The following is a 23,225-nucleotide window of genomic DNA, read 5'->3' as shown; positions in this document are numbered from 1 at the left end:
ACTGAAAGTACGAGCACATGAAAGATTTCAAAGACGCGGGATATGTGCCGACTTCCTTTAATTATGCATTTCATTCAAAGGATTTTCATTTGAGTTTGAGCATATACCAGGTCAGCGAGCGACCAAAAGTAAACCTAGAGTTTGTGGAGCAAACGAGTGATCAAAAAACTTGTCTAGAGAATGCCAGGTCACAGTAAGAAACCAAAAGTGTGATCTATAGATTGCGAAAGCATATAAGTGATAAAACAATGGTCAAGCATGTGAGCAGTAGCGGTTTAAAGTCGGTCGTGGCCCGGGGCGCAAAAGAAAATATTGGGCCCCTTAAATTAGATAAAAGTGTGAAGTTTGTGTTTTTCGGGCCCTTTAGGAGTCGGGGCCCCGGGCGCGCGCCCAGTGCTTTCGCCGTTAAATCCGCCTCTGCATATGAGTGACCAAAAAAGTTGTCTAAAGTGTGAGGTGCCAGATCAGTGAGCATCTAAAAGTGTGATGAGTTTGTGAAAGCATACGAATGATTAAAGAAGTTGTCTAGAGAGGGGTGTGGCAGGTAGTGAGTGATTGAAGGAATGACCTATAGATTGTGACACCATATGAGTAATTAAAAATAATATTTAAGCATGTGAGTAACACCAAAAAAATTGCCTGTAGAGGGAGGTGACAGGTCAGTGAGCAACCAAAAGTGTTACCTTTAGAGATTGTGTAAGCATGAGATTGACAAAAACAGTGTGCAAGCTTGCGAGGTGATCAAAAGAGTGAAAGAATGACAAAGAGTGTGTAAGTATGAGAATGACTTTGAGTTGACTCAAAGGTGCTCTTCTGATTTTGACCGATGACGGTATATTCGCGACTCAACCAATCATTTTGAAGTATTTAATCTGCAGGCTGTGATTGGTTTTTATAATTATTTTTAACAGTCATTATTTGTCAAATTGGTACATACCACTCTGTCTTTGATCGTGCAACGCATTCAAACCAGGCACAGCGACCGGTTCGACGGGCGAGCCGCTGGTCAGTGGCGTAGAGCTCGAGTGAAACGCTGACCACAGGTGAGGCGTACCAGCCGCTGCCGCGGCGGCTGCAGCAGCGCTCCACGGGAAAGCAGCGGCCGCTGCGTATGGGTGGTAGAGGCCGTATCCAGCTGCACGGGCGAATTCCGCCGCTGCTCGCTCAGCGGCTCGATTCCGGAGGATCCTGTTGATGGAGCTGACGCTTGGAGCTGTGCCGTTTGTACATACACCTGCACAAAAAAGAAATAATATTTAGTCACAGTTTTTTCATTGAAATGATCGAGAAGAGCAGGGACGGCTGAGGTATTTTGTGGCTGTTCGAAAACAGCTTTGCGGCTCTACAGTGTCCAGTGTCCTCGGCACCCTGGCCCAAGACAGCTTCACATCAGCACAGAAGAAAAACTATCAAACTATGTACTAGGTACAATATTTACAATAAAAAAAGCACTTTTTTGGCAATAAATTTAGGCCTATCGTTCAAATAATAAATATTGTAAGTGCGCCCCGGGCTCTTGAAGGTTTAGAACCAGTACTCTATGAGATCATGCACCCCAATACAGTGGGGCTGAGAGGGATCTAGCACGAGAGCCCCGGAACGATTTTTATTAATTATGTTTCCTTTCACCTTTTAATTCACTACAGAGGGCCAGTGAAAAATATGTGTCCCTTGGGCCACCAAAGATCACAGCTATGGCCCCTACATCCCAGAGCAGGGCCCCCTAGGCTGGAATCTCTTGCGGGACCAACGGCCAGACTTTTCACGGGCCCATGCATAGTTAATTTATAGAGCTAAAGAGTTAAAAATCCAAAAAATGATGAGAATTGTTTCGGGCCCCAGGGCTGGAGCCCTGTCAGCCCCGCCATGACCTAGGGACGCTGCTAGAAAATGTGAAGGTGGGGGAGAACATGCGTACAATATCTGTGCAGAGCGCATCACAGTGGAAGGACTGTCAGACTAGACAACGGATTATCTACCCAGGAGCTGCAACTAAATAGTCTTTCAGGTAATGAAAGCATTAAGTGCAACATTTTTCGATTTGGCTAAACAAAATCCATGGGATTAGCGCCTCTGAACTATGATGTGCTATTCTGGACCCTTATTTCTCGTTAAATTTCGTTCCACATTTATCAGAATGGATTGAAATCAATGCACTTTGTGGGTCGCAATAATCGTCTCCCCTTCCCCCTTTCTTACCACTGTAAAAAAAGGCGCATTTCTGTGGCACCTTGCATTGTAATCCAAGTACAAAAGCACGAATAACTACCTACCGGACAATAATGCGCCGGTAGTGTGTAAATTGTTGTTAGGACATGAAAAAAACAATTGTTGTAGTAAGTTGGAGTGATTTTGAATCGTTCGATTTCCAACTTCAGTCCACGCCGCTTAATGTGATCACATCGGGACTCAGGGCTTCTGGTTCCAATACACAAATTATAACTATATCCGGAAAAAATCCCATTTTCAAGTTCGGTGACCATACATCACGTTTGGTCGAACGAGCCGTATGGTAAATGGGTATTGGTAAAACCCTTGTTTTTTTCCCCCAATATAATATATTCATTCCATTTAAAAAAAAAATTCCATTCTAAAACGGGACTTTTTTTCCCTTGGAGTTAAAATCCTGCATTTTTGTTACTCAGTCATTGTGGGGGCGTTAGAATGGGACCGTCTAATACAGGACACCGACGGACGGGACACAAAATTCATCCGTAAAAGAGGGTTGACCGTTAACCATAGATTTGAAATGCATACTTTTATTATATAAGGAGAAATAATTATTTGGCCGTAAAAGAGGGCTGACCGCATCTGAGGACCGTCCGTTAAAAGGGGTTTTACTGTATATAACGTTTTATACCACGCATTAATAAATTTTGTAATGTACAATATGTTTTATAAATTCCTTAAAGAGAACCTCTTGGAAAAATAAATTTAAATCAGGTCAACTGAAAGAAACTGACCAAGAAAGGAAGGAAAGGACTTTTTTCACGTCATACATTTGGCTTCACTATAGGAAGCAGCTTCTCACGTGGATCACAGTAAATACTGTGGACTGATTACGGCATTAAGTACGGGAATGTTTGTCAACTAGGGAAAGGTGGGGGGGGGGGGAGGTGTACACCTATTTGCCTTCTACGTTGTCTTGCAACTTGGCAAAGATAAATAACAGGAAAATAAATTAATTAAATGGTTAAACTTTAGCTTCAAAATGCGCAAAAATAAAAGTTTCGACGGAAAAAAAGACGATATTATCCGAAGTCCCGATAACTTTAAACGGATTTTTTCCCATGTTATGATATCGGTCCGTTCCGTTCTTTGCGAAAGTGATAACTAGAACCCGGATTACACGCACCAAAAAAGTGGCAAAATATGCTAAAAATATGCAAATATGCACTTATAAATGACAAAATATGCACTTATAAATGAAAAAATATGCACTTATAAATGAAAAAATATGCACTTAAAATGCAAACATATGCACTTAAAATGCAAACATATGCACTTAAAATGCAAAAATAAGCACTTAAAAATGCAAAAATAAGCACTTAAAAATGCAAAAATAAGCACTTAAAGATGCAAAAATAAGCACTTAAAACGAAAAATGCGTACTTGAAATGCCAAAATATGCATTAAACACCTCAGAATATGCACTAGAAATATTGATAAAGTTAAAAATTCCGAAATATGTACAAAAAATTAGAAAATATGCATTAAAAAATCTCCATGCAAAAAAAAGCAGATGCATTTTTAAAAGGCATCTTTTCTATTTCTTAGTACATACGCGTTCATTTACAAAAAACTATCCCCTCATATATACCATATACGTATATATATATATATACCATATACGTATATATATATATATACCATATACGTATATATATATATATATATACCATATACGTATATATATATATATACCATATACGTATATATATATATATATACCGCATATGCAAATGACTTCTACATATTTTTTATTCAGGCATTTTTATAATTTGCAGTTTGATGTAGTTGCACAATAACGAAAATACCAGTAACAAAAGAATTTCGACACTGTTTCTAAAAAAATGTAACACTTTGACATATCTCTGGAAATAGCCTTACAATGAAATTGTTAATATTCGTAAAATACTTTATAAATATGTATTAATTAAAACCGATCTTATGAAAATATTATGAACAAATATTTATGTGTGAAACATTATTTAAAAAAATTGGGTGAGCTTAAATAAACCTTCAAAAATTTGCACTTACACTGAATATTCTTTGATTTTATGCATTTATACGCATTAATGCTAAAAAATACCAAAATATGCAAATGCATATGCACATATGCATTTTCATATAATCCGGGCTCTAGTGATAACAATACCAGAATGTTAAAATTATCTGTGTTTCTAATAAACGGCGTCGACTGTATCTTGATATATTTTTTCTTCAGAAACTGTAAATGTCACTAGCCACCCTTAGAGGGTGTGCGACAGGTGCAGGAACAGAACCGGGTCCCGGGTTTTCTGAAGCCCCTGCACTTACGGTAGCAATAATTTCTGAATTTTCATCAATTCTGGAAATCTAAATTTTCATCAAAAGACTAGAAAGAAGTTCATAAATTATGAACTTCCGTCATTTTGGGAATTCTGAATTTTCATCAATTTTGAAACTATTTCTTTCATCAATTTTGAAACTATTTCTTTCATCAATTTTGAAACTATTTCTTTCATCAATTTTGAAACTATTTCTTTCATTTTTTCTAAAACTATTACTTTCATTTATTATGAATTTTCACCAATTCTGAAATTATTCCTATAATATGTATAATATGTTCCAAAATTATTCCTATAATATGTATATGTTCTAAAATTATTACTATAATATGTATAATATGTTCTCAAATTATTACTATAATATGTTCTCAAATTATTTCTATAATATATTCTGAAATTATTTCAGTCATATATTCAGAATGTTAATGGAAACTGGAATTATTTCTTGCATTTATTCTAAATTCACATGATTTTCATCTTCTAAATTTTCGATTCTCCCTCCCTCACAGAAGAAAAAAAAATCAAAGGGCCACAAAATATTATTTTCCAGTCACCTCTGGCCCAGCTATTATTTTCTCACTGGGTCCCGCGTAGGGTAAGGGCGACTTTGAATTTCACGTATCAAATAAAAACAATTACTATAAACTATAAAAGACACCACACACCACAGCTGCCGTAGATCCCAAGAAAATAGCGTCAAAAATTAAAAACAAATGTAAAATTTTTACGTTATTTTATACAGGGTGTTCCTAAAAGTGCTAATGCGGCCTTCACCTCATCAACCGTCCGTTGTAGAGGTATAGCTTCAATTCAAGAAATGCTGAAAATGCCTTTCAAAAATTACCTTGCAAAAGTTTTGAAAGTGTGAACAGATTTATATATAAATATACATAGAGGTGTGATTCCAGTTTAAAAAAATACTCAAAAGGTGTTGAGAAAAAAATTACTCTTTTGAGAGTGCAAATACAGCATGTAACCAAATAAAAAAATCTGTTTATACTAATAAACTGTTAGTCTCTCGTAGAGGAAACTTCCAATTGCAACAAATATGTTTCAAATACAAATACAAATACAACGCCACAACAGGCAAAATGGCCAACGAGGTGGCTGATAAAAAGATGCCCATAAAAATATGGATGTCATATATTTCAAAAATACAGCAACCCAATTAAAAATGCAATTACACACAAATTATAAACAATATATACACATGATAAAATATTATACAACGCCCATAAAGAATACTTATGGTTGTCTTATTCTGAGAATGGATAAGCTTCTCGATTTACCCCAACATGTTTATCGTATTTCTTTTTAAACGTGTCAATTGTGATACAATTTACTACCTCCGGGGGTAAGCTATTCCATTTATTAACAACCATATTAGAGAAAAATTCCCGGCGACACCATAACCTTGCATTGTCCCTCACCAATCGATACTGGTGTCCCCTTTTAAAAGCAGTCGATTGGCGGTGTACTAAGAGTTCATGGTCCATCCTATCTATCCCATTGAAAATTTTGAACACTTCAATCATATCTCCTCGACACCTACGTTCATCCAATGTAAACATATTCAAAAAATGAAGTCTCTCTTCATAACTCAAGCCCTGTGTGCCAATAAGGACACACGTAGCTCTTCTTTGCACCCCTTCAACCAAGTCTACGACACTCTGTAGGCATGGTCTCCAAAACCTTACAGCATACTCCAGTCCAGGACGAACTAAGACTCGAAAAAGCGGAAGAATGACTTTAGGAGAACGCGAAGAGACCTTTTTGAAAATGAGACCAAGCATTCTATTCGCTTTTTTTGACCACCGCTGAACAATGTTCAGAAAACCTAAGCCACTCGACAATGAGAATTCCTAAATCGGTGACCCTAGTTGCATCCGGGATAGTGACACCATTCAACTCGTAAGAGAACCGTGGGTTGTTCGAACCAAAATGAGCGACCGTGCACTTATCAACGCTAAACGTCATACTCCATTCATTTGCCCATGCTGCAATCCTGTTTAAGTTGGTCTGGAGCAACTCCCTGTCGCTTCAAATCATGCTGCTGATCATTCTAGAAGAAATTTAAGTTAAAAAAAAATCTGGAAAGTGGTCACAAAATTCAATTTTTCATACAATCATATTTAGTTAAGCATAAACTACACGTGGGAAAAAAAAATTAGTGAAATAAATTATCGTGTGACCAACAGCCAACACCCCAGATAAGACCATAGACAGACAACCATAAGTATTCTTTATGGGCACTGTATAATATTTCATCATGTATATATATTGTGTGTAATTGCATTTTTAATTGGGTTGCTTTATTTTTGAAATATATGGCATCCATGTTTGTTATGGGCATCTTTTTCTCATCCACCTCGGTGGGCATTTTGCCTGTCGTGGCGTTGTATTTGTATAAGAAAGCCTACGCACTGGTGACGTAGCCAGGTGGAGTCTGAGTGAGAGCGAGACCGAGATAACGATAAGAGAGGGGCAGGTATTTTCACTGTTGATATTAATATTTTTATTGTGTTTTATAGTGTTCACATTTTTAAGATTTATTTTCATGTTATTTTTCTGTTAAATTTTAATTACTGATGCCTTATAAATGTTCCGTAACGAGTTGTCGGGGAAATCACGAGAATGTACAGAAGGTATAAATTTTCCGATTTCCCAAAAACGAAGACGATCTCAGAAAATGGCTGGCAGCTATACCAAGGAAAGACTTCACTGTTATAAAATGTTCAAGAGTAAGTGTATCAAGTCGATGTATTTTATTGTTTATGGTAAAAACAGTTTTTTAACTGATTTTAATGTTATGTAACTTTTATTGAATTTCAAAGAAATTTGTATTCACGATAAATAATTGGAATTGTAGGGCTTTATATCAGTTGCAGAATATCATGGAATTATAAACTTTTTAGTGCTCTTTAATAATTAATCTATAATAATAATAATAATTAAACTATAATAATGATATCTATAATAGTAACTTATCTATAATAACAATAATTTATAATTTAATAATAATCAGCTTAATCTAATCTGTTTTTTTTATCTAAGTAAGTAAACGACATTTCATGACTTATATGAAAAATATGTTTCGAAAAAGTGTTCCATGCATGATAAATATTTTTTAAAAACTGTCTCTCGGTATCTGAATAATTAATATGCTATGTTAGTATGATTCACAAAAAATACTTCATACTATAACATTGCTAAACGCCAACTGGAGTAAATTTATATGGTAAATTTATATTTATAAAGAACTAAGTATTTGTTGCTAAATCAAAGATGAATTGTGTGTGTGTGAGTGGAAGTAATAGTGTGCTTTGAATCATACAGAAAACAACGATGAAAGATTGTTTTTTCTAATATGCTAAATTATTTTTTTTTTTTATAGATTTGTGAATTGCACTTCGATTATATCGATTTAATCTATACTACTGAAGCTTACGATGAAAAGACGGGACGAAAATTTAGCGCCAAGTTGCCCCATCCAAATTTGAAGGATGGAGAGATACCACATATATTTCCTGGGCTGCCAAAATACCTGTTGACAGAGACAAGCCAACGGGAGGATCCAAAAAGCAGAGGATCGAAAATGAAATTCTATCTTCAGACATTGTAAAAAGTTTGATAGCTGAAAAGGAATATAAAAAAAAAAAAATTCCGTTTTTCAACTTTCGATGAACTGAAGAAGTGTTCGATAAAAATGGAAGCAACATGGACTCAAATCACCAAGGATAATTTGATAATATTCATTTATGTTGCTGAGGAGCCCTATCCCCTAAATTTTCCTCCCTCCCTCTAAATTTTCAGTAGTATAGTCGATGAAACCTTAATGTGAATTTTTTTCATAAAAACGTGGAACTCACAAAACTGTATAAGTTCGCATTTCCCCCCTCCCTCCCCCTCATTTTTAACGCCTAATGTACATACATGATCTTGAAGATGCTTTGAAATGCGCTGTAAATGTAAACGAATTTGATGGTGACAGACTTAATCATTCAATGTACGCGAGGATGTCTTCTTGAATGAACTGCGAGAGTATGTCAGAGACAAACAAATAATCAATTTGATCAAGTGTACTAAAAATCGTCGCAGGTATTCTACGGATTTTATAATTGTGCGTTCACTTCTGCACTCGATATCTCCCCACGCATACAGATTTTTATATTGTAGTTCATTTTTAGTATTTCTTCATCCACAAACAATTCAACGATTAAGATCTAATTGTATTGTCTTATCTGTATATAAGGTGTGTTTCCACAGCTGATCGAGTTATAGGTAACTTAAGCTGAAGCATTTTTTCTTTTGTTGAGAGATGGTCATTTACAAAGTTATTTCAGATGTGAATAATTTTGTATGCTATGCACTTGAGTAATTTATTCATCGGGAGCACATTGACAAATTTTTATGTTATTTAATGGAATCCAGAAAAATATATTGTCAATATGGATTTATGCCTGAGAGAGTTAAGAGTTATGCCTGAAATTCAAAAAATTCAATGATTCACAACAGAAACATTTTGGTCATTTTAGAGGGAAATTTTTTTGGTTTTTTGTTTAATCTTTTAGCTTCAGGAATAGCCAGAGAAATGTTGCTCTCAGTGTGGCTGAATAAGAAAAAAAAATTGCCTCTTTCTTTTTAATTGACTTTTGTGAAAGACAGATGGTACTCAAACTCATATATTGCAAATACAGTTATACTTTGGCTAACGAAGATACTGTAAAACCTGTCTACAATGGAACAATATTCGCCAGGATATTATATAGAATTAAAAAGCAGAGAAAAGTTATGAAATAACAGCAAAAACTAACGGACAACGCTTAAATTATCCTGTCCTTTCCCAACTTTTCTCCGATTTTTCAATTCGAATATCAGTGAATATTGCACTTAGAAACTTGATTTTTATTTTTTTGTTGGATTCAGGAGAGACATTGCAACAACTTTCTGATTAGAAGTTAGAAGACAACGGGGACCGTATAAAAATTTAAATTTTTTATTTTGTTACACATTGTATTTTCACTCCCAAAATTGGTACAGGATAATTTCCGGACGGCTTTCGAGCATTTTTTAAACTGAAACCACACCTCTACGACGGACGGTTGACGAGATAAAGAAATTTTACCACCACCACTTACAGGACACCCTGTATACAAAAATAATCCGTAAACAAGATAATCCAAATGAAAACAAAACCCGAAACTTCATTGATAGTATTTTAAATGGCATCGAGGAGTCGTTGGACCATAAAATTGAAATTTCACCAGAAAGAGAAAAAGAGAGAAAAAAAAAATTGAATAAAATTTATATAGAGATTAAATTCTTTTTTTTATGTCTATGTGTCGCCATCCGGTGTCTTTATTTTCCGAGAGTGTCGCCATCCGTGAAAGGAAATTAGAAGCGTTTAGAGGCAGCTCCGGTGCGGTTTTTAGACGTTCAAACAACTGTGAAACCTGAACAAAAGACCAATACAAAAACGTCATGTTGAAAAAAAGTAGTCTTTGGAAGGTTCGAGTCCAGTTCGTGGAGAGTGTCTTGGGTTTTTATAACCATCCTCGCCAATTTTTTTCTTTTTCGAACCTTAACCATTTCACGCTGAGGATGTACTATAATCAAGGCCCGAACACCGGATACGCGGGGGTGGTGTTGTAAGAGGCTTGGCTTGGCTATTTCTTTTTTTCAAGAACTGTCGAGGGATTTCAGACAGATATATAGAGTCACTGGGCGTGGAAGTGCCTAGAAGGCAAAGAAAATTGTTATATGGGCAGGTGCTGGTGTGCACCCGTTGGTCAGGCAGGCCTTTTTTTGTCGGGTGAGTTTTCTGTGTAATTATTTGTATGGAGATGACAGAGATAGAACATTTTGTGCCCCATGCGAGTGAGTGAAGGCCTTTTTTTTTATTATTATTGGGCCTATATCTCTTAGGCCTTAGGTAAATTCACCGTTGCGAGAGGTGTTTAACTCGCTTTCTCATTTCCTGATGGAGATTGTTTTTTTTTTTTTTGCTCTTTTTTTTTTCTTCTCCTTCCTTAGGGATGTAATGAATCCTTGTGAACAGTCACTGTCAAGTGTCTGACTGACCAGACGGAACTCCGAATTCAAGTCTGAATATCTCTGATGATGGAAGATGAAAGGATGAACAATTAACTACATGCCCAATGGGTTTTTTTGTCTGTACAGAAAATGTCAGGTTTTTAAAAAATTTTTTCAATCTATTCATATGCCTGTGACTAGGAATAACAGACAATTACATTGAACATTGAAGGACTGGACACACCCAGCCATTGGCGTACGCAAAAAGGGGGGGGGGGGAGGAGTGCTCCTAACCCCCCCCCCCCCAAGCCGAGATTATAGTGTTATTTAGCAGGAGAAAACGGAAAACCCCAGTTGAAAAATATTCGCGAACGAAATAGGTGCGAACGCCTATGCACCCAGCACCTCCTAGAGATAGCTCTATCTCTAGGAGGTGCTGACGCACCCCACTTCACATCTCTTAGAGAGATATCGAAGTGTGCCCGAAGGATGGATGTGCCCGGAAATTTTAATAAATAGCAAGTAACATGGAGCCGCTTCCGAAAAATGGCAATGAAAGTAAATTGATTAGTGGAGGATTCAACAATCCTCCATATAACAATATCACGTACTTCGAAACGTAATTATAGATTTAGGGCGATCGGGGGCCCAAATAACAATGATCAATTTAGAAATGTCGAATATAACACCCGCCGATCGTCTCTCGGCTTCAGGAGCGTCCTTGAGGTTCGGTGAGCGTCTTGTGTGACCTAGGATGACGACATTCCACTCGTGGTTACATAGTCAGTTCAGTTTCTTGAACCGTGGATGCCGGTGTCTGACTACCACCATCTATATCAGATACATGCGGGAATGTACGTGTACGTGTAGTGAAACCTGACGTGAAGTTTGTTTCTGCGTAATGATTGTTACGTATAGTGCTGCCATCTGCCACCAGTTTTTCTAACTATGAGTGAAGTGTAATTATTGAATAATTAATCGTTGTAGGCCTGTTGCTCTCTGTGGCGGGACTTTTTAATGGAGAAATCGGCTCGAATTTGCGTCTCGAAGGTGGGAACCCCAGGAAACCAACTTCAGCCGACCACCACTATGGCGAGGGTGAGGTTCGAACCCGGATCCTCGCGATGCGAGACCGTCATTATGACCTCTCGACCACCACAGCGGCCATTGGATAGACTGCAAAAAAGGGTAAAGATGGCATATACATCCGCCTAGTGACGTCACGAGCTTCACGTGGAGGCCTTCTGCTATAGATGGTGTTGGTCTGACACGGGCAAGTCATGAAAGTGGTTAAATCACTTTTAATTGATTTTTTTCTTCTTCAGGGTGAAATAGTTTAACACGGGTAATGCCATCTATCAGCAAGCCAGAAAGAGAATGAAAATTGTTGTGATGAACATTTGCATGTTGCATGTTTCGACTAATGCACAAAAAAGATGAAAAAATTAATTGTTCTACAAAGTGAACGTTTTTGTCTCGAGTAGGTCATCTACCAGTAAGCCAGAAAAGTGAAAATGGTTGTGATAACTAGTGACATCTAGTGACTAACAAAAAATAAAACACTATTGGATATTAGTATATGCTAGAGATTCTCAATTTTCCAAAGTTTGATGCGTACTGAGAGATACAGAAAATATTGAGGAGGCTGTACAAGTCGTGCCAAAATATTGCCAAATTTCAGGGAATTGCAAACAGACTTACGGTAATAAAGTGTAATTTCGCTTATAGGAAGATTTCATTTTGTTTTGTTTTTTTTCAGTAAAAATGTCCACCATAGCTTCATTTGTCTTAAAAAACATGCAGGTATATTCAAACATCCACTCAGCGTTTAGGTATCTATCCTAATCAAAACAGCGGTAATCAAATTTTGTTAATAGTGATACCTTTTGCTCCAAAATAGTATTGATTAAATTACAGCCGCCCTTACCAGACGCCGGGCCACAGCCGTTTTGAAATAAAATATTTTCGGATCCCCTTAACCTCTTGATTTTTCTTCTTCTGTGAGAGAGGGGGATCGAAAATTCACGAAATGAAAATTATGTAAATTCAGAATGAAAATGCAAGAAATAATTTCTCAGTTCCCATTAAAATTCAGAATATATGATAGAAATAATTTCGGAATGGGTGAAAATTCGCAGAATTCCAGAATGAATGAAAATTCAGAATAAATGAAAATAATAGTTACAGAATTTATGAAAATTTTCAATTTCTCTTCCACCTAACCAGAAAACATGGCTATCAGAAAAACTGAAGTTTCAAGATTCCAGAATTGATGAAAGTTCAGAATTGCAGAATTGATGAAATTGCAGAATCCAAAAAATGATGAAAATTCAAAATCCAAAAAATGATGAAAAATCAGAACTCCAGAATTTTGATGGAAGTTCAAAATTGATGAAAGTTCAGAATTCCAGAATTGATGAAAGTTCAGAATTCCAGAATTGATGAAAGTTCAGAATTCCAGAATTGATGAAAATTCAGAATCCAAAAAATGATGAAAATTCAGAATCCAAAAAATGATGAAAATTCAGAATCCAAAAAATGATGAAAAATCAGAACTCCAGAATTTTGATGGAAGTTCAGAATTCCAGAATTGATGGAAGTTCAGAATTCCAGAATTGATGGAAGTTCAGAATTCCAGAATTGATGGAAGTTCAGAATTCCAGAATTGATGGAAGTTCAGAATTCCAGAATTGATGGAAGTTCAGAATTCCAGAATTGATGGAAGTTCAGAATTCCAGAATTGATGGAAGTTCAAAATTCCAGAATTGATGGAAGTTCAAAATTCCAGAATTGATGAAAATTCAGAATCCAAAAAATGATGAAAATTCAGAATCCAAAAAATGATGAAAATTCAGAATCCAAAAAATGATGAAAATTCAGAATCCAAAAAATGATGACAGTTCAGAATTCCAGAATTGATGAAAATTTAGAATCCAAAAAATGATGACAGTTCAGAATCCAAAAATGATGAAAATTCAGAATTTATGGAGAAAAAAAAACTTTGTTACGGTAAATACGGGCTTCCCGCCCGGTGCGACCACACCTGTCACACACCCCCTAAGGGCGGCTCTAGATTAAATGAACATTAATCAGTTGTATTTCTCATTTATGCTTTTCCTTTTTTTTTTTCACGTATATCTTCGCTCACTCACTAAATTCATCCTCTCACATTAGGTTCTTCGGTGAAGTCTCAAACTTAAAACTTATCTTCCCCAAAATAGTTTTGAATTCTACAAAATCTTCGACCATAGACTCAAACTATACATCCCAAGTTCGTTAAACAAATTTTCGGAATTTACAAATGCAATTCATCAAACAGAAGGTATCAAAGTCTGGAGCTCCATAACAGTGACTCTGACCACCATATAAGTACAGGTGTTCGGACTAAAGGTATCCCAAAAATATTGGTTTGCTTAAAGTGCGAAAAAACTCACACATAATTATTTACAAATTATAACTACAATTAAGAGGAAAACTTCTCAAGTTTGCTTGCAGGTTGATCAAGTTCAATGCGAGCACCACATCAGTGGCCCCGCAGATGTGCAAACTATAATCGATTGCTTCCAAGTGTTTAGTCGTAGGTATTCGTACGCTGTTTAAACGTACACGCCGTTTGACACGCATTTGTGATTTACATTCAGCTAGTCAGCGCGTGACTGCTGTGAAAGTAGTCGTGCCAGAGTAGCATATATGTATATATTTGTCATATACATATATATAATATATAAATATATGCAATATTTGTTATATAAATGCACATATTTGTCAAATATATGCATTATTTTGAACTACATTTGCCTTCGCCTTAGACAATTATTTTGGCTAAAATTTGCAACTTTATTTGCTTTTGACAATTTTTATGGATAAAATGATCAACTTCAACACAACAGTCTCAGAAATCTTAATAACCTTTCAATTTTCAGGAAGCGTTTAAAAACCTGGTTACTCAATGGAAACGCTCTTAAAAAAATTGATATAAATATCGCAAAACATGTTCAATATCTATTTTGGATCTTCTAATCATTTTTTTAATGTTTTTTCCCCCTTGTTTGGAATGAAGTCATGAATAAAGCTGGAAACTGAGAAAAAATCTAGCCTTTCTCTCTTTTGGCTAAATTTATTTGTAACATTTTAAGACCTCTTAATCCTGGAGTTAAATGTTGCCAAACATGGCAGTGGGAACCAGCCGGGGCATATAATAGCCCTTTCTCCCCTCTGCCAGCTCAACGATACTCACATAATAATAATCATCATCAAGTTTCACTTTTTTTATTCATTAACATTTGTTTATGTGAATTGCGCGCTCGCCTCCATGAATCAGACATTTTTTTTTGTCTTTGTCAAATTAATTAATGATTTTGTCGATATTGTATGTATAACATGAATGATGGGTATTAATCGCTGGTTCTTTTGTATTCAACTGTGTTCTTGTGCAAATAAATCTATCTCATATGCCTCTGACAATTTTGTGGCTACAATTGACAGTTTTACTTGTCTACTTTACATTGGGAAACAATTCAATTGAAATTTTACAACGATTCTATAGTTTGCATATTAAAAACTGAAGGATCAATGTTAATAAAGCTTCTCGAATTAATCAGATGTCAAAAATGAAATGGAAGTTATAATTAATTACAATGATTACAATACCTAAGCATTTTACATTTCATTAGGAAAGTTTACGCTCACTATTGGCTCAATGGAGAACGAAAATAAAATAGCTATATATGTATCGAGGAAAACTTGAATACTTGGAGGCCACACACAATACCTACGTTCAAATGTATTTATCTTAATATAGTACATATCTTTCTAATAATTTCAAATGTTTCATTCAATAAAAACATAATGTGTATATTAACAATTGGCGTTTGAAGCTTAATATTCGCTTAAGCTGGGGAAAAAGTCGTTGAAACTATAATATTAAGCGGGGAACTTTAGCATCGTGGGGAAAAATTTTGGTGCCGGAGGGTTTCATTCGTTTAAGCGGGAGTATCCGATTTTCGGATTAAGCGTGGCCGACTGTACTTGATCATTTAACCCGCACTTGGCTGTCTATGATTGATAATTTTACTTGCCTTTGACAATTTTTCCTGACGGTAATTGGTGATTAATCCTTATTTCCCATAATCTGCCTATGTATTTATCATGTAATGAATATCGATACTTTTCTATCAGGCTGCGTGAAAAACTTTATCGGGCCGCACTTGACCTGCACGAAGGTTGCGCACCCCCCTCTGCATACTGTTTTTACACAACAGAAAACACGGATATCGTCAAATGAAGAATTTGCCCAGTTGGCGCATAACCCTCTCAACCATAATTTTCTATTCGCGCAATTGCTAGACAGAATCGACCGGATATGGGAATTTTTTTTTTTCATTCCTACTGTTTTTATTTTATTTCTGGAGACTGTGTATAACCATATCTAATCTATCTTTTCTCAATGAACATCTCGGGTAGAGAGAGAGAGAGATAGAGCTGCTCTATCTATCTCTCGTCACACGGAAAAATAGAAAGAAAAGAAAAATCCTATTCTTTCTCGAAGAAAATACGATTTCTTTTTTCTTCTTTGAAGCTTGTGCTACCAAATTACCATTTGGTCTTGTTCTCTCAATGGTCAAGCCTTCAGTACCTTATTCTGCCCCAAGTGAGAGTTTCTTCTTCCATAAGAGAATAGAGAAATGGTCACCGGATATGAGAGAGTCTCAATAGAGCCAAAAAGAAAATATATAAGAAATCTCTAATCACGAGCCACGAGTCTTCGTTGCGCTTCGCTGAACGGCCAATTGCCAAAAGAGATTATTTTTTGCAATTTTTTACTTTCGTTTCACTGGTTTTTTTTTTCTACTTTCCTCATACTCGTATTACAGTTTTCTCCCCAGTGCCGTGTAATTTGTGTACCTTTTTTTTTGTACGTCTTATACTTGATTCATTCTGTGACGTCATAGTGTCAGGATGTATATTTTGTGACTGTCCACCACCGAGACATCCGAGCCATTTGCGACTGTTTAGTCTTTAGTCGACACTTATGAGTTTGAGAGTACGATAGGAAAAAAAAAAGACCGCGTGGATTCGTGTCCGCGTGATCACCAGGAAGTGCTGACAATGTCTGGGAGCTATACGTGCATTCCAGGGTATTCCATGATAATGAGATCTGGGACTATGATTTTCTGAACCGAAGTTGGTCATTTCAAAAAAAGCGTCGCCAGCTGGAAGCGACTGCAAGCACGGCTGAGTATTGCTGAAACGTCGAATCTGTTCTCTGTCTACAGCAGAAGTTTTTAAGGTGGGGGGGGGGGGGGTATGGTAGGACATCAAAAAACGTGTAGATATTGGTGATCAGTTCAAGATCGGTTATGGTAATTTTGGAAATCAGTATTGAATCCACGAGTCATTTGTGATTGTACGGTGCTTAATTTGGTAGTTTGAGAGTCTGATAGAGAGGAAAAGTACGTATAGATCCAGGTCTGTGTGGCCTGCCTACAGATACAGTAAATCTTGACAATGAGCAGGAGCCCCGAGCATATTGCACATATGGGTAGTACGAGTGAGAATAACTTTGTGTGATGTGGTAGGACGATTCCGGGGCGCAGCTGGAAGTGACAGAAAGTATCACAGACCTCTGCTGAGACATCCATTCGAGAATAGGATTCGTTCAACTGACTTCTCATTTTCATTCATTTTCATGACAAACAGAATAACTAAACTGCTGAGGGGCTGATGAATTCTTGTTGAGTCTTCAGATATTGAAAACATTTCTGGAAGCCGGATATATTACGAACACACCCCTCGTTTGCTGATCTGGCTCAGTTTCTTCATCTTCAGATGAGCCGGAACCATTAAACACAGGAATTGGGAGTTGCTCATAGTGCGGAATCAGTCGAATAGCGGATGCAATATCAGGGTAGGAGATCCTGTGCCGATTTTTATTGCCTACTCCCTGTGGGTTAACTAGGCAAAAATAGCAGTTAGTTATGTGATTTGTGGGTTCCTGCCAAACCATGGGAATTCCAAAGGGCACGCCGTTTCGTTTTCCTTTTGACCTTTCACGAAGCATATCCTCGCAATTATGACACAATATGAGGAGCCTTGTTTTAGTCCCCAAGTCACCCTGATTTCAAAATAGGCTTTATAACACTCTTCACTAACAGTGAAATATGACGAGCAAGTGTGCAGCAACCACATACGTACATAACTGAATGCATTAGGACTATTTGGACATCTACATCTACTCGAAGAAGCCATGAATCAGACCTGAAACGAACTCCACAAAATGCACTTGTCTACTCGGTTTAAAGCTGACACCGAAAATAACACTAAAGAGAAAGAAGAATGTGACATTTCCGTAGCGCATCTGCAACTGAAATGTACTGCGGTCGTCTTCCTGATGCCACGCCCTACATCAGGGAGAAATCGATTTCAGATTTGAAATCAGCGATAAGAAAATAACTTAGATCAGTTGAAAAATCTCATGCAACACAAAACGAGAAACCAAATGTTCCCCAGAGTAATTTAATCTCAATAATGATAAGGTTTTTGCAACGGAAAATAAAGATTGGCTCCAGAGAGAAAAACAAATAAAACTGCAACGAGATTGAAACATGATTTTGAAGTTCTGGAAACAAGGGAACATCTCTTTCAAAAGTGTTTCTCATTTACTGCTCCTCAATTAATGAATTCATTTCAGTCAAAAAAACCAACTACCAATAATACTAACCACACACAAATAGGAAATTTGCAAACATGCAAAAAGCATTCAAAATTATGACGACACGTTCCGAAACTAGATAAATATAAAAATAACGATATTATATATATATTACTACATAAAAATTATATTACAATTATATATTATTACGTTTATTGATATCGTAAGCATTCCCAGAATGTAGCATCATGTTGTTGAAATTTCACTAAATCCGATGTCATTTTACTGTTATACAACATGTGTTTTGAATTTTTTATGTTCTATGTTTTATACGTTTATATGTTCTATACGCATATATAGAAAAATGTATGCGTACTTAGCAACTCACAATGGCGGCGAAACAATGCAATACAAATTCTTTTTATCTTCCTGGAAGGACTTAGTGTCCCTTCGGGGCTACATAGTGAATATTCGTTATTTGTGTATACGTCTTTTTGTTTTCTATAGTATTTCGTTATGTTTGTTATCGTCCAGCATTTATGTAATGTTGTTATGTGGGTGTATTTTGTTTTTGCAATAAAAAAAAGTTATCTTTACTCAATTTTTTATGGATTTTTTTGTTGCGCCATCTCCTGTGTATCAATCGAACTGAATAATGTGAATTGCCATCTAAGGCTCCAAATTTTTAATGCTTTTTATAACATAATAAGCTTTCAAGGAAACAGTTATTTTCCGGATATTATGCTGAGGTGAGCTCGGAAAGAAAAGTCATCGCGTCTCCGTCAGGACTATATGAGCTTTCATTATATATTATTTTTTTGAATATTTACATATTTTTTCATCAGTTATTGATCGATTTTTAATTTAAAAAAAACTTTGACAATATCAAAAGTAAAAATACTAATTACAATTGTACTTGATAACAATACATTTCAAGGGTATTACATCAGCAGATTTTTAACCATTTTTGCCTTCCCCTCCCCCATTGTCAGCAAAATTTCGTCAGCTCTTCTCCCCTGCTTCCTAATGCATATTGGTATCAGAGACGTACGCTGTTGGGGGGGGGGGGGGAAGGGGGGTGGACGACGAGCCCTGCTGTGCCCCCCCCCCCCCCCGATGATGAAAACAAATTTTTTAATTTGATGCAAAAGACATTAAAAATCAAATTAAAATTTCGGAAGAAAATACCTTTATATGTTATTATAATCAATTTCTGCTATTTTGAATGCCATTTCAAGGCTAAGAACTCAAAATTTATCTCTGAGAAATTCATTGTGACCCGCCATTTAAACCGTATATGCTAAAACCATGGCCCACTGGTGGAATGTGACCTCGGGGTTATCCGATGTGCCCATCACACCAACCCTAATTTTGTAAAAATGAGCTAAGCGGCACATTTACAGATAGCGTAAGTGACCCGTGGCACAATTCCAGAGCATTTGAGCTGCCCGTGGCGTATTTTCAGATCATTCAAGTAGGCATGTGACACCTTTTCAGATCAATTAAGTGAACCGCGACACATTTTGACATCCCTTATGTGGAGCAGATTTTTGGAGCACTTAAGCGGCCCGCAGTTTCAGTTCTACATCACTCAAGTTACCCGCGGGACATCCCCAGATTATTTAAGTGATCCACGGCATACTTACAGATCATTTGAGTGATGCGCGGCACAGTTCCAGAACACTTAGCGATCCGCTACACATTTCCAGATCACTTGAAGGATCAGCGGGATATTTAGAGATCACTAAAGTTGTTCTATATAGAGGACTTATCAATGGGAAGAATGTGTCCACAAACTAGGGAAAGGTTTTTCTCATTGTTGGTACACCCAGTATGATGCCACTAAGAATATCTCATAATCCCGTTTTAATGAATACCGTTATAGCGAAAATTTTGTTTTAACGAAGACATTTCTAATCCCCCCAGATAAGTTTACATAGGAACAATGCAAAAATCTGGAATTCCTTTTATAACGAAAATTCGTTGCAACGAAGTGATTTCTCCGGTCTCTTGGAGTTCGTTATAACGACTGTAAAAAACGTTTGTAACGTTTGTAAAAAATTGAAAAGTTATTTTGCTCAAATTAAGTTCAATTATATTTTATCCAGAAAAATACGACAAATTGGGATTTTAATAAAAACAGAACTTTGCTAATTTTTGTCAAATAATGTTTCTAATTGTCTGGGAAATTGTTAATTATAGCCAATGACTAAATCTTGGCTGGAAATAAAGTATTATAGCAAGTCTGTAAGGAATAAAAATTATTTTATTGAAATAAAGTTCAAAATGACAAATATCCGAGATAAATTTTTATGTCATATCATATTCTTGTCATATAATTTATGAATTTTGCAAATTATTTTCATCTTTGTTTCAAGTATTTAGATTAAAGCTTCGTTGAGAAAACAAAAACAGAAAAAAACGGAACACTTTGTATAGAAATATCTTGGAAATTAAAAAAAAATATGTCGTTATATCCGAGGTCGCTGCGTTGTCATCGGCGTTAGCAAGGTTCATTAACATTATTCATTTTAGGAATCGGCCATTGTTGGTTGTTGAAGACCAGAATCAGCCATCAGGACCAGCCATTATAGCCGAGTTCGACTGCATTATGGGGGTACTGAAATTTTTCGATTTTAATCATCGAGAAATTTGAATGAGATACAAACAAAATTCGATGAAAAATTTTCGGATTTTTTTTAGGGAATATTTAAAATTGTGTGAAGAGTAACTTTATGGTTATGTAAATCCAAATGACCAAAATCGAAATACAATAAAATTCGGTTGTAACAAAATCTCTGCTATAACGTCAGTAACCGACAGTTCCGATTGATTTCCATTGGGAATAACGTCGATGAACCTTTTTTAAGACGTAGAGAAAAACGCAACAACCTCGGCTAAAGCGACGTATTTTTCACCGTTTTGGTTTTCCTTTCTATGACTTTTATTTTATCTTATTTGTTTTGGCGATTTCTCTGACAATTGGCAACGTATTAGGTAAGAGAAGTGGCGATATATCCCATTTTCCAGTATCTCGTATTTTTATCGATCAAATATGGTCATCCCAGTTTTCATGAAGTAACAACATAATGAGCAGAATTTAAGCGCATCTCATTTGCCAACCTCGGTTACACAACGACAAAATTCGGCAAAATCTTCGATGTCGTTGTAACTGAGTGTGCAATAATGCCTTTTTTAGCGACAATATACAGTCATTACTAAAAAAAAAAAGCAAATCAAAAGTCCCACGTCGCTTATAAACAACGAGCAATGCTCAATCAAAAGGATCGCCAATAATAATGAGATGCGATTATGCAAATGATTCCCCAGTCCATACAAAGTTAGGCACTTTTTCCTCCTCACATTCTCTTCTGAATACAAAGTCAGCGGCTATTGCATAGTGATGACATCATCCGTATGCTCATTATCAGATTACTCCCGACTTGATTAGCTCTTTAATTAGGTCACTCTTTATTTTATTATTATTATTATTGCCGTGCAATTCATATCTTAGCCGCTGTGTGCATTCGCAGGCGTTGCCAAATGGCTCCAAGATGACACGTTTACTTGTAGGCACTTCCGTTGCCTTTCTTGTTACGGTATAAAGAAACGTACACACACATTAGTTTTGCAATCGAAGGTTTTAGATGCCATTTTGGGATGAAACATATCGAATGTAAAGGGTGTGCCATAAATTTGTAAATAGTTTAAAAATTCATAAAAATTATTATATTTATAAATGAAGTTTTGCGAAAAAGTTATTCTCACGAAGGGGGTTTCTTCGGTAACAGAGAAAAATTCAGATCAAATTTTGTCGATAGAGGGCGATGCACAAAGAAAATCACACAATTCTGGACCTGAACCTGTCTTCAAATTCTTTTGCGTCCGAAACGTTCGTAAAGCTTCAGCCGGTGATTCGTTGTAGGGGTAAAACAACTTCATCAGTCGTGCTTTATTCACCAATGTTAACATCAGAATGAAAATCTAAGCTAATCTAATCTAAATGCAGGCGTCAGTTATAGACAAATTCAGAAAAGAACTGTTAATCGTACACCCTGCATTTTATAGGACTTTGATTTTCATACTCCCATTGATTTGCTTTCGAGCAGTGTCCTCTATCGACAAAAGTTTGAACTAATTCTTTTTCTTGTACAGAAAAACAAAAATCCCTTCGTGATAATAACTTTTTCGCGAACCGCATTCAAATTTGCGAATTATTTAAATTTCTTTACTTTTTACAAATTTATGGGACACCCTGTACATGGTAATATGTGATGTACCTTGTGTCCTAACTTCGAGGCGCGTCTGGGAGTCGCTATTCCCGTTAAAAAGTCTCGCTACAGAGAGCAACAGTCCTACACACAAGGATACAATTAGTCAATCATTACACTTCACTCATAGTTAGAAAATCTTATATCAGATGGCAGCACTACACATAACACAAGCATTACACAGGAACACACTTTGCGTTAGAATCACAACACGTACACAAGCACATTCCAAACACGCACAAATTTGTTAGAAGTTCCGCAGAGGAATATGGACGAGGTGCGTGTGTGGTTTAGTTGCATATCTTGTGGAAAAACCATGTAATTGTGAATTATATCAAAATTCTCTAAGTATCTAAAAAATGCATACTAATATCTATCAATTTGCATACGGTTTAAAATGCGCAGTGAATAAAAGGCGCGGACTTGCATCAGACCGTGTAGCAAGAAAGGATCCAGTTTCGCACATCTGCCGATGCAAGCACGCCACTGTTTTCGGACTGGGCAACCTCTTGTGCGGGGAGGGGGGGTAAACGTTCACAGTACATTCGTGCTGCTTCTGTGGTACTTCCGTTCGCAGCTCCGTAAATAAAATGCATGTCTGCTTTTTCAGTATTAGCGCCATTATCCCGTATGTAACAACTGTTAGAACGGTTGCACGCTGGCATAACTTCACATGGCTGGCGTCCGTGCTTCACTCTGACGCAGATTTGCATTATGATT

At 36.4% G+C, this 23,225-nt stretch overlaps 1 protein-coding gene across 2 annotated transcripts in view; it reads right to left on the bottom strand.

The window, feature by feature from the left end:
* LOC149083554 (paired box protein Pax-6-like) overlaps positions 1-23,225 on the bottom strand; it is a 232,089-nt gene that overhangs the window by 17,744 nt on the left and 191,120 nt on the right. For both annotated transcript variants that reach the window (XM_089234073.1, XM_089234074.1), the window contains one exon: positions 938-1,234. In XM_089234073.1, the coding sequence (XP_089090199.1) occupies positions 938-1,234 (297 nt within the window). The remainder of the gene's footprint in view (positions 1-937; positions 1,235-23,225) is intronic.

The sequence above is a fragment of the Pholcus phalangioides genome, unplaced genomic scaffold (assembly GCF_987345545.1).
Source record: "Pholcus phalangioides strain wild (caught in Gottingen) unplaced genomic scaffold, Ppha-v1.0 ptg000008l_1, whole genome shotgun sequence".
Classification (NCBI taxonomy): Eukaryota; Metazoa; Arthropoda; class Arachnida; order Araneae; family Pholcidae; genus Pholcus; species Pholcus phalangioides.
Note: the sequence above shows the minus strand (reverse complement) of the source record. Positions and strands in the feature narration are given on the sequence as shown.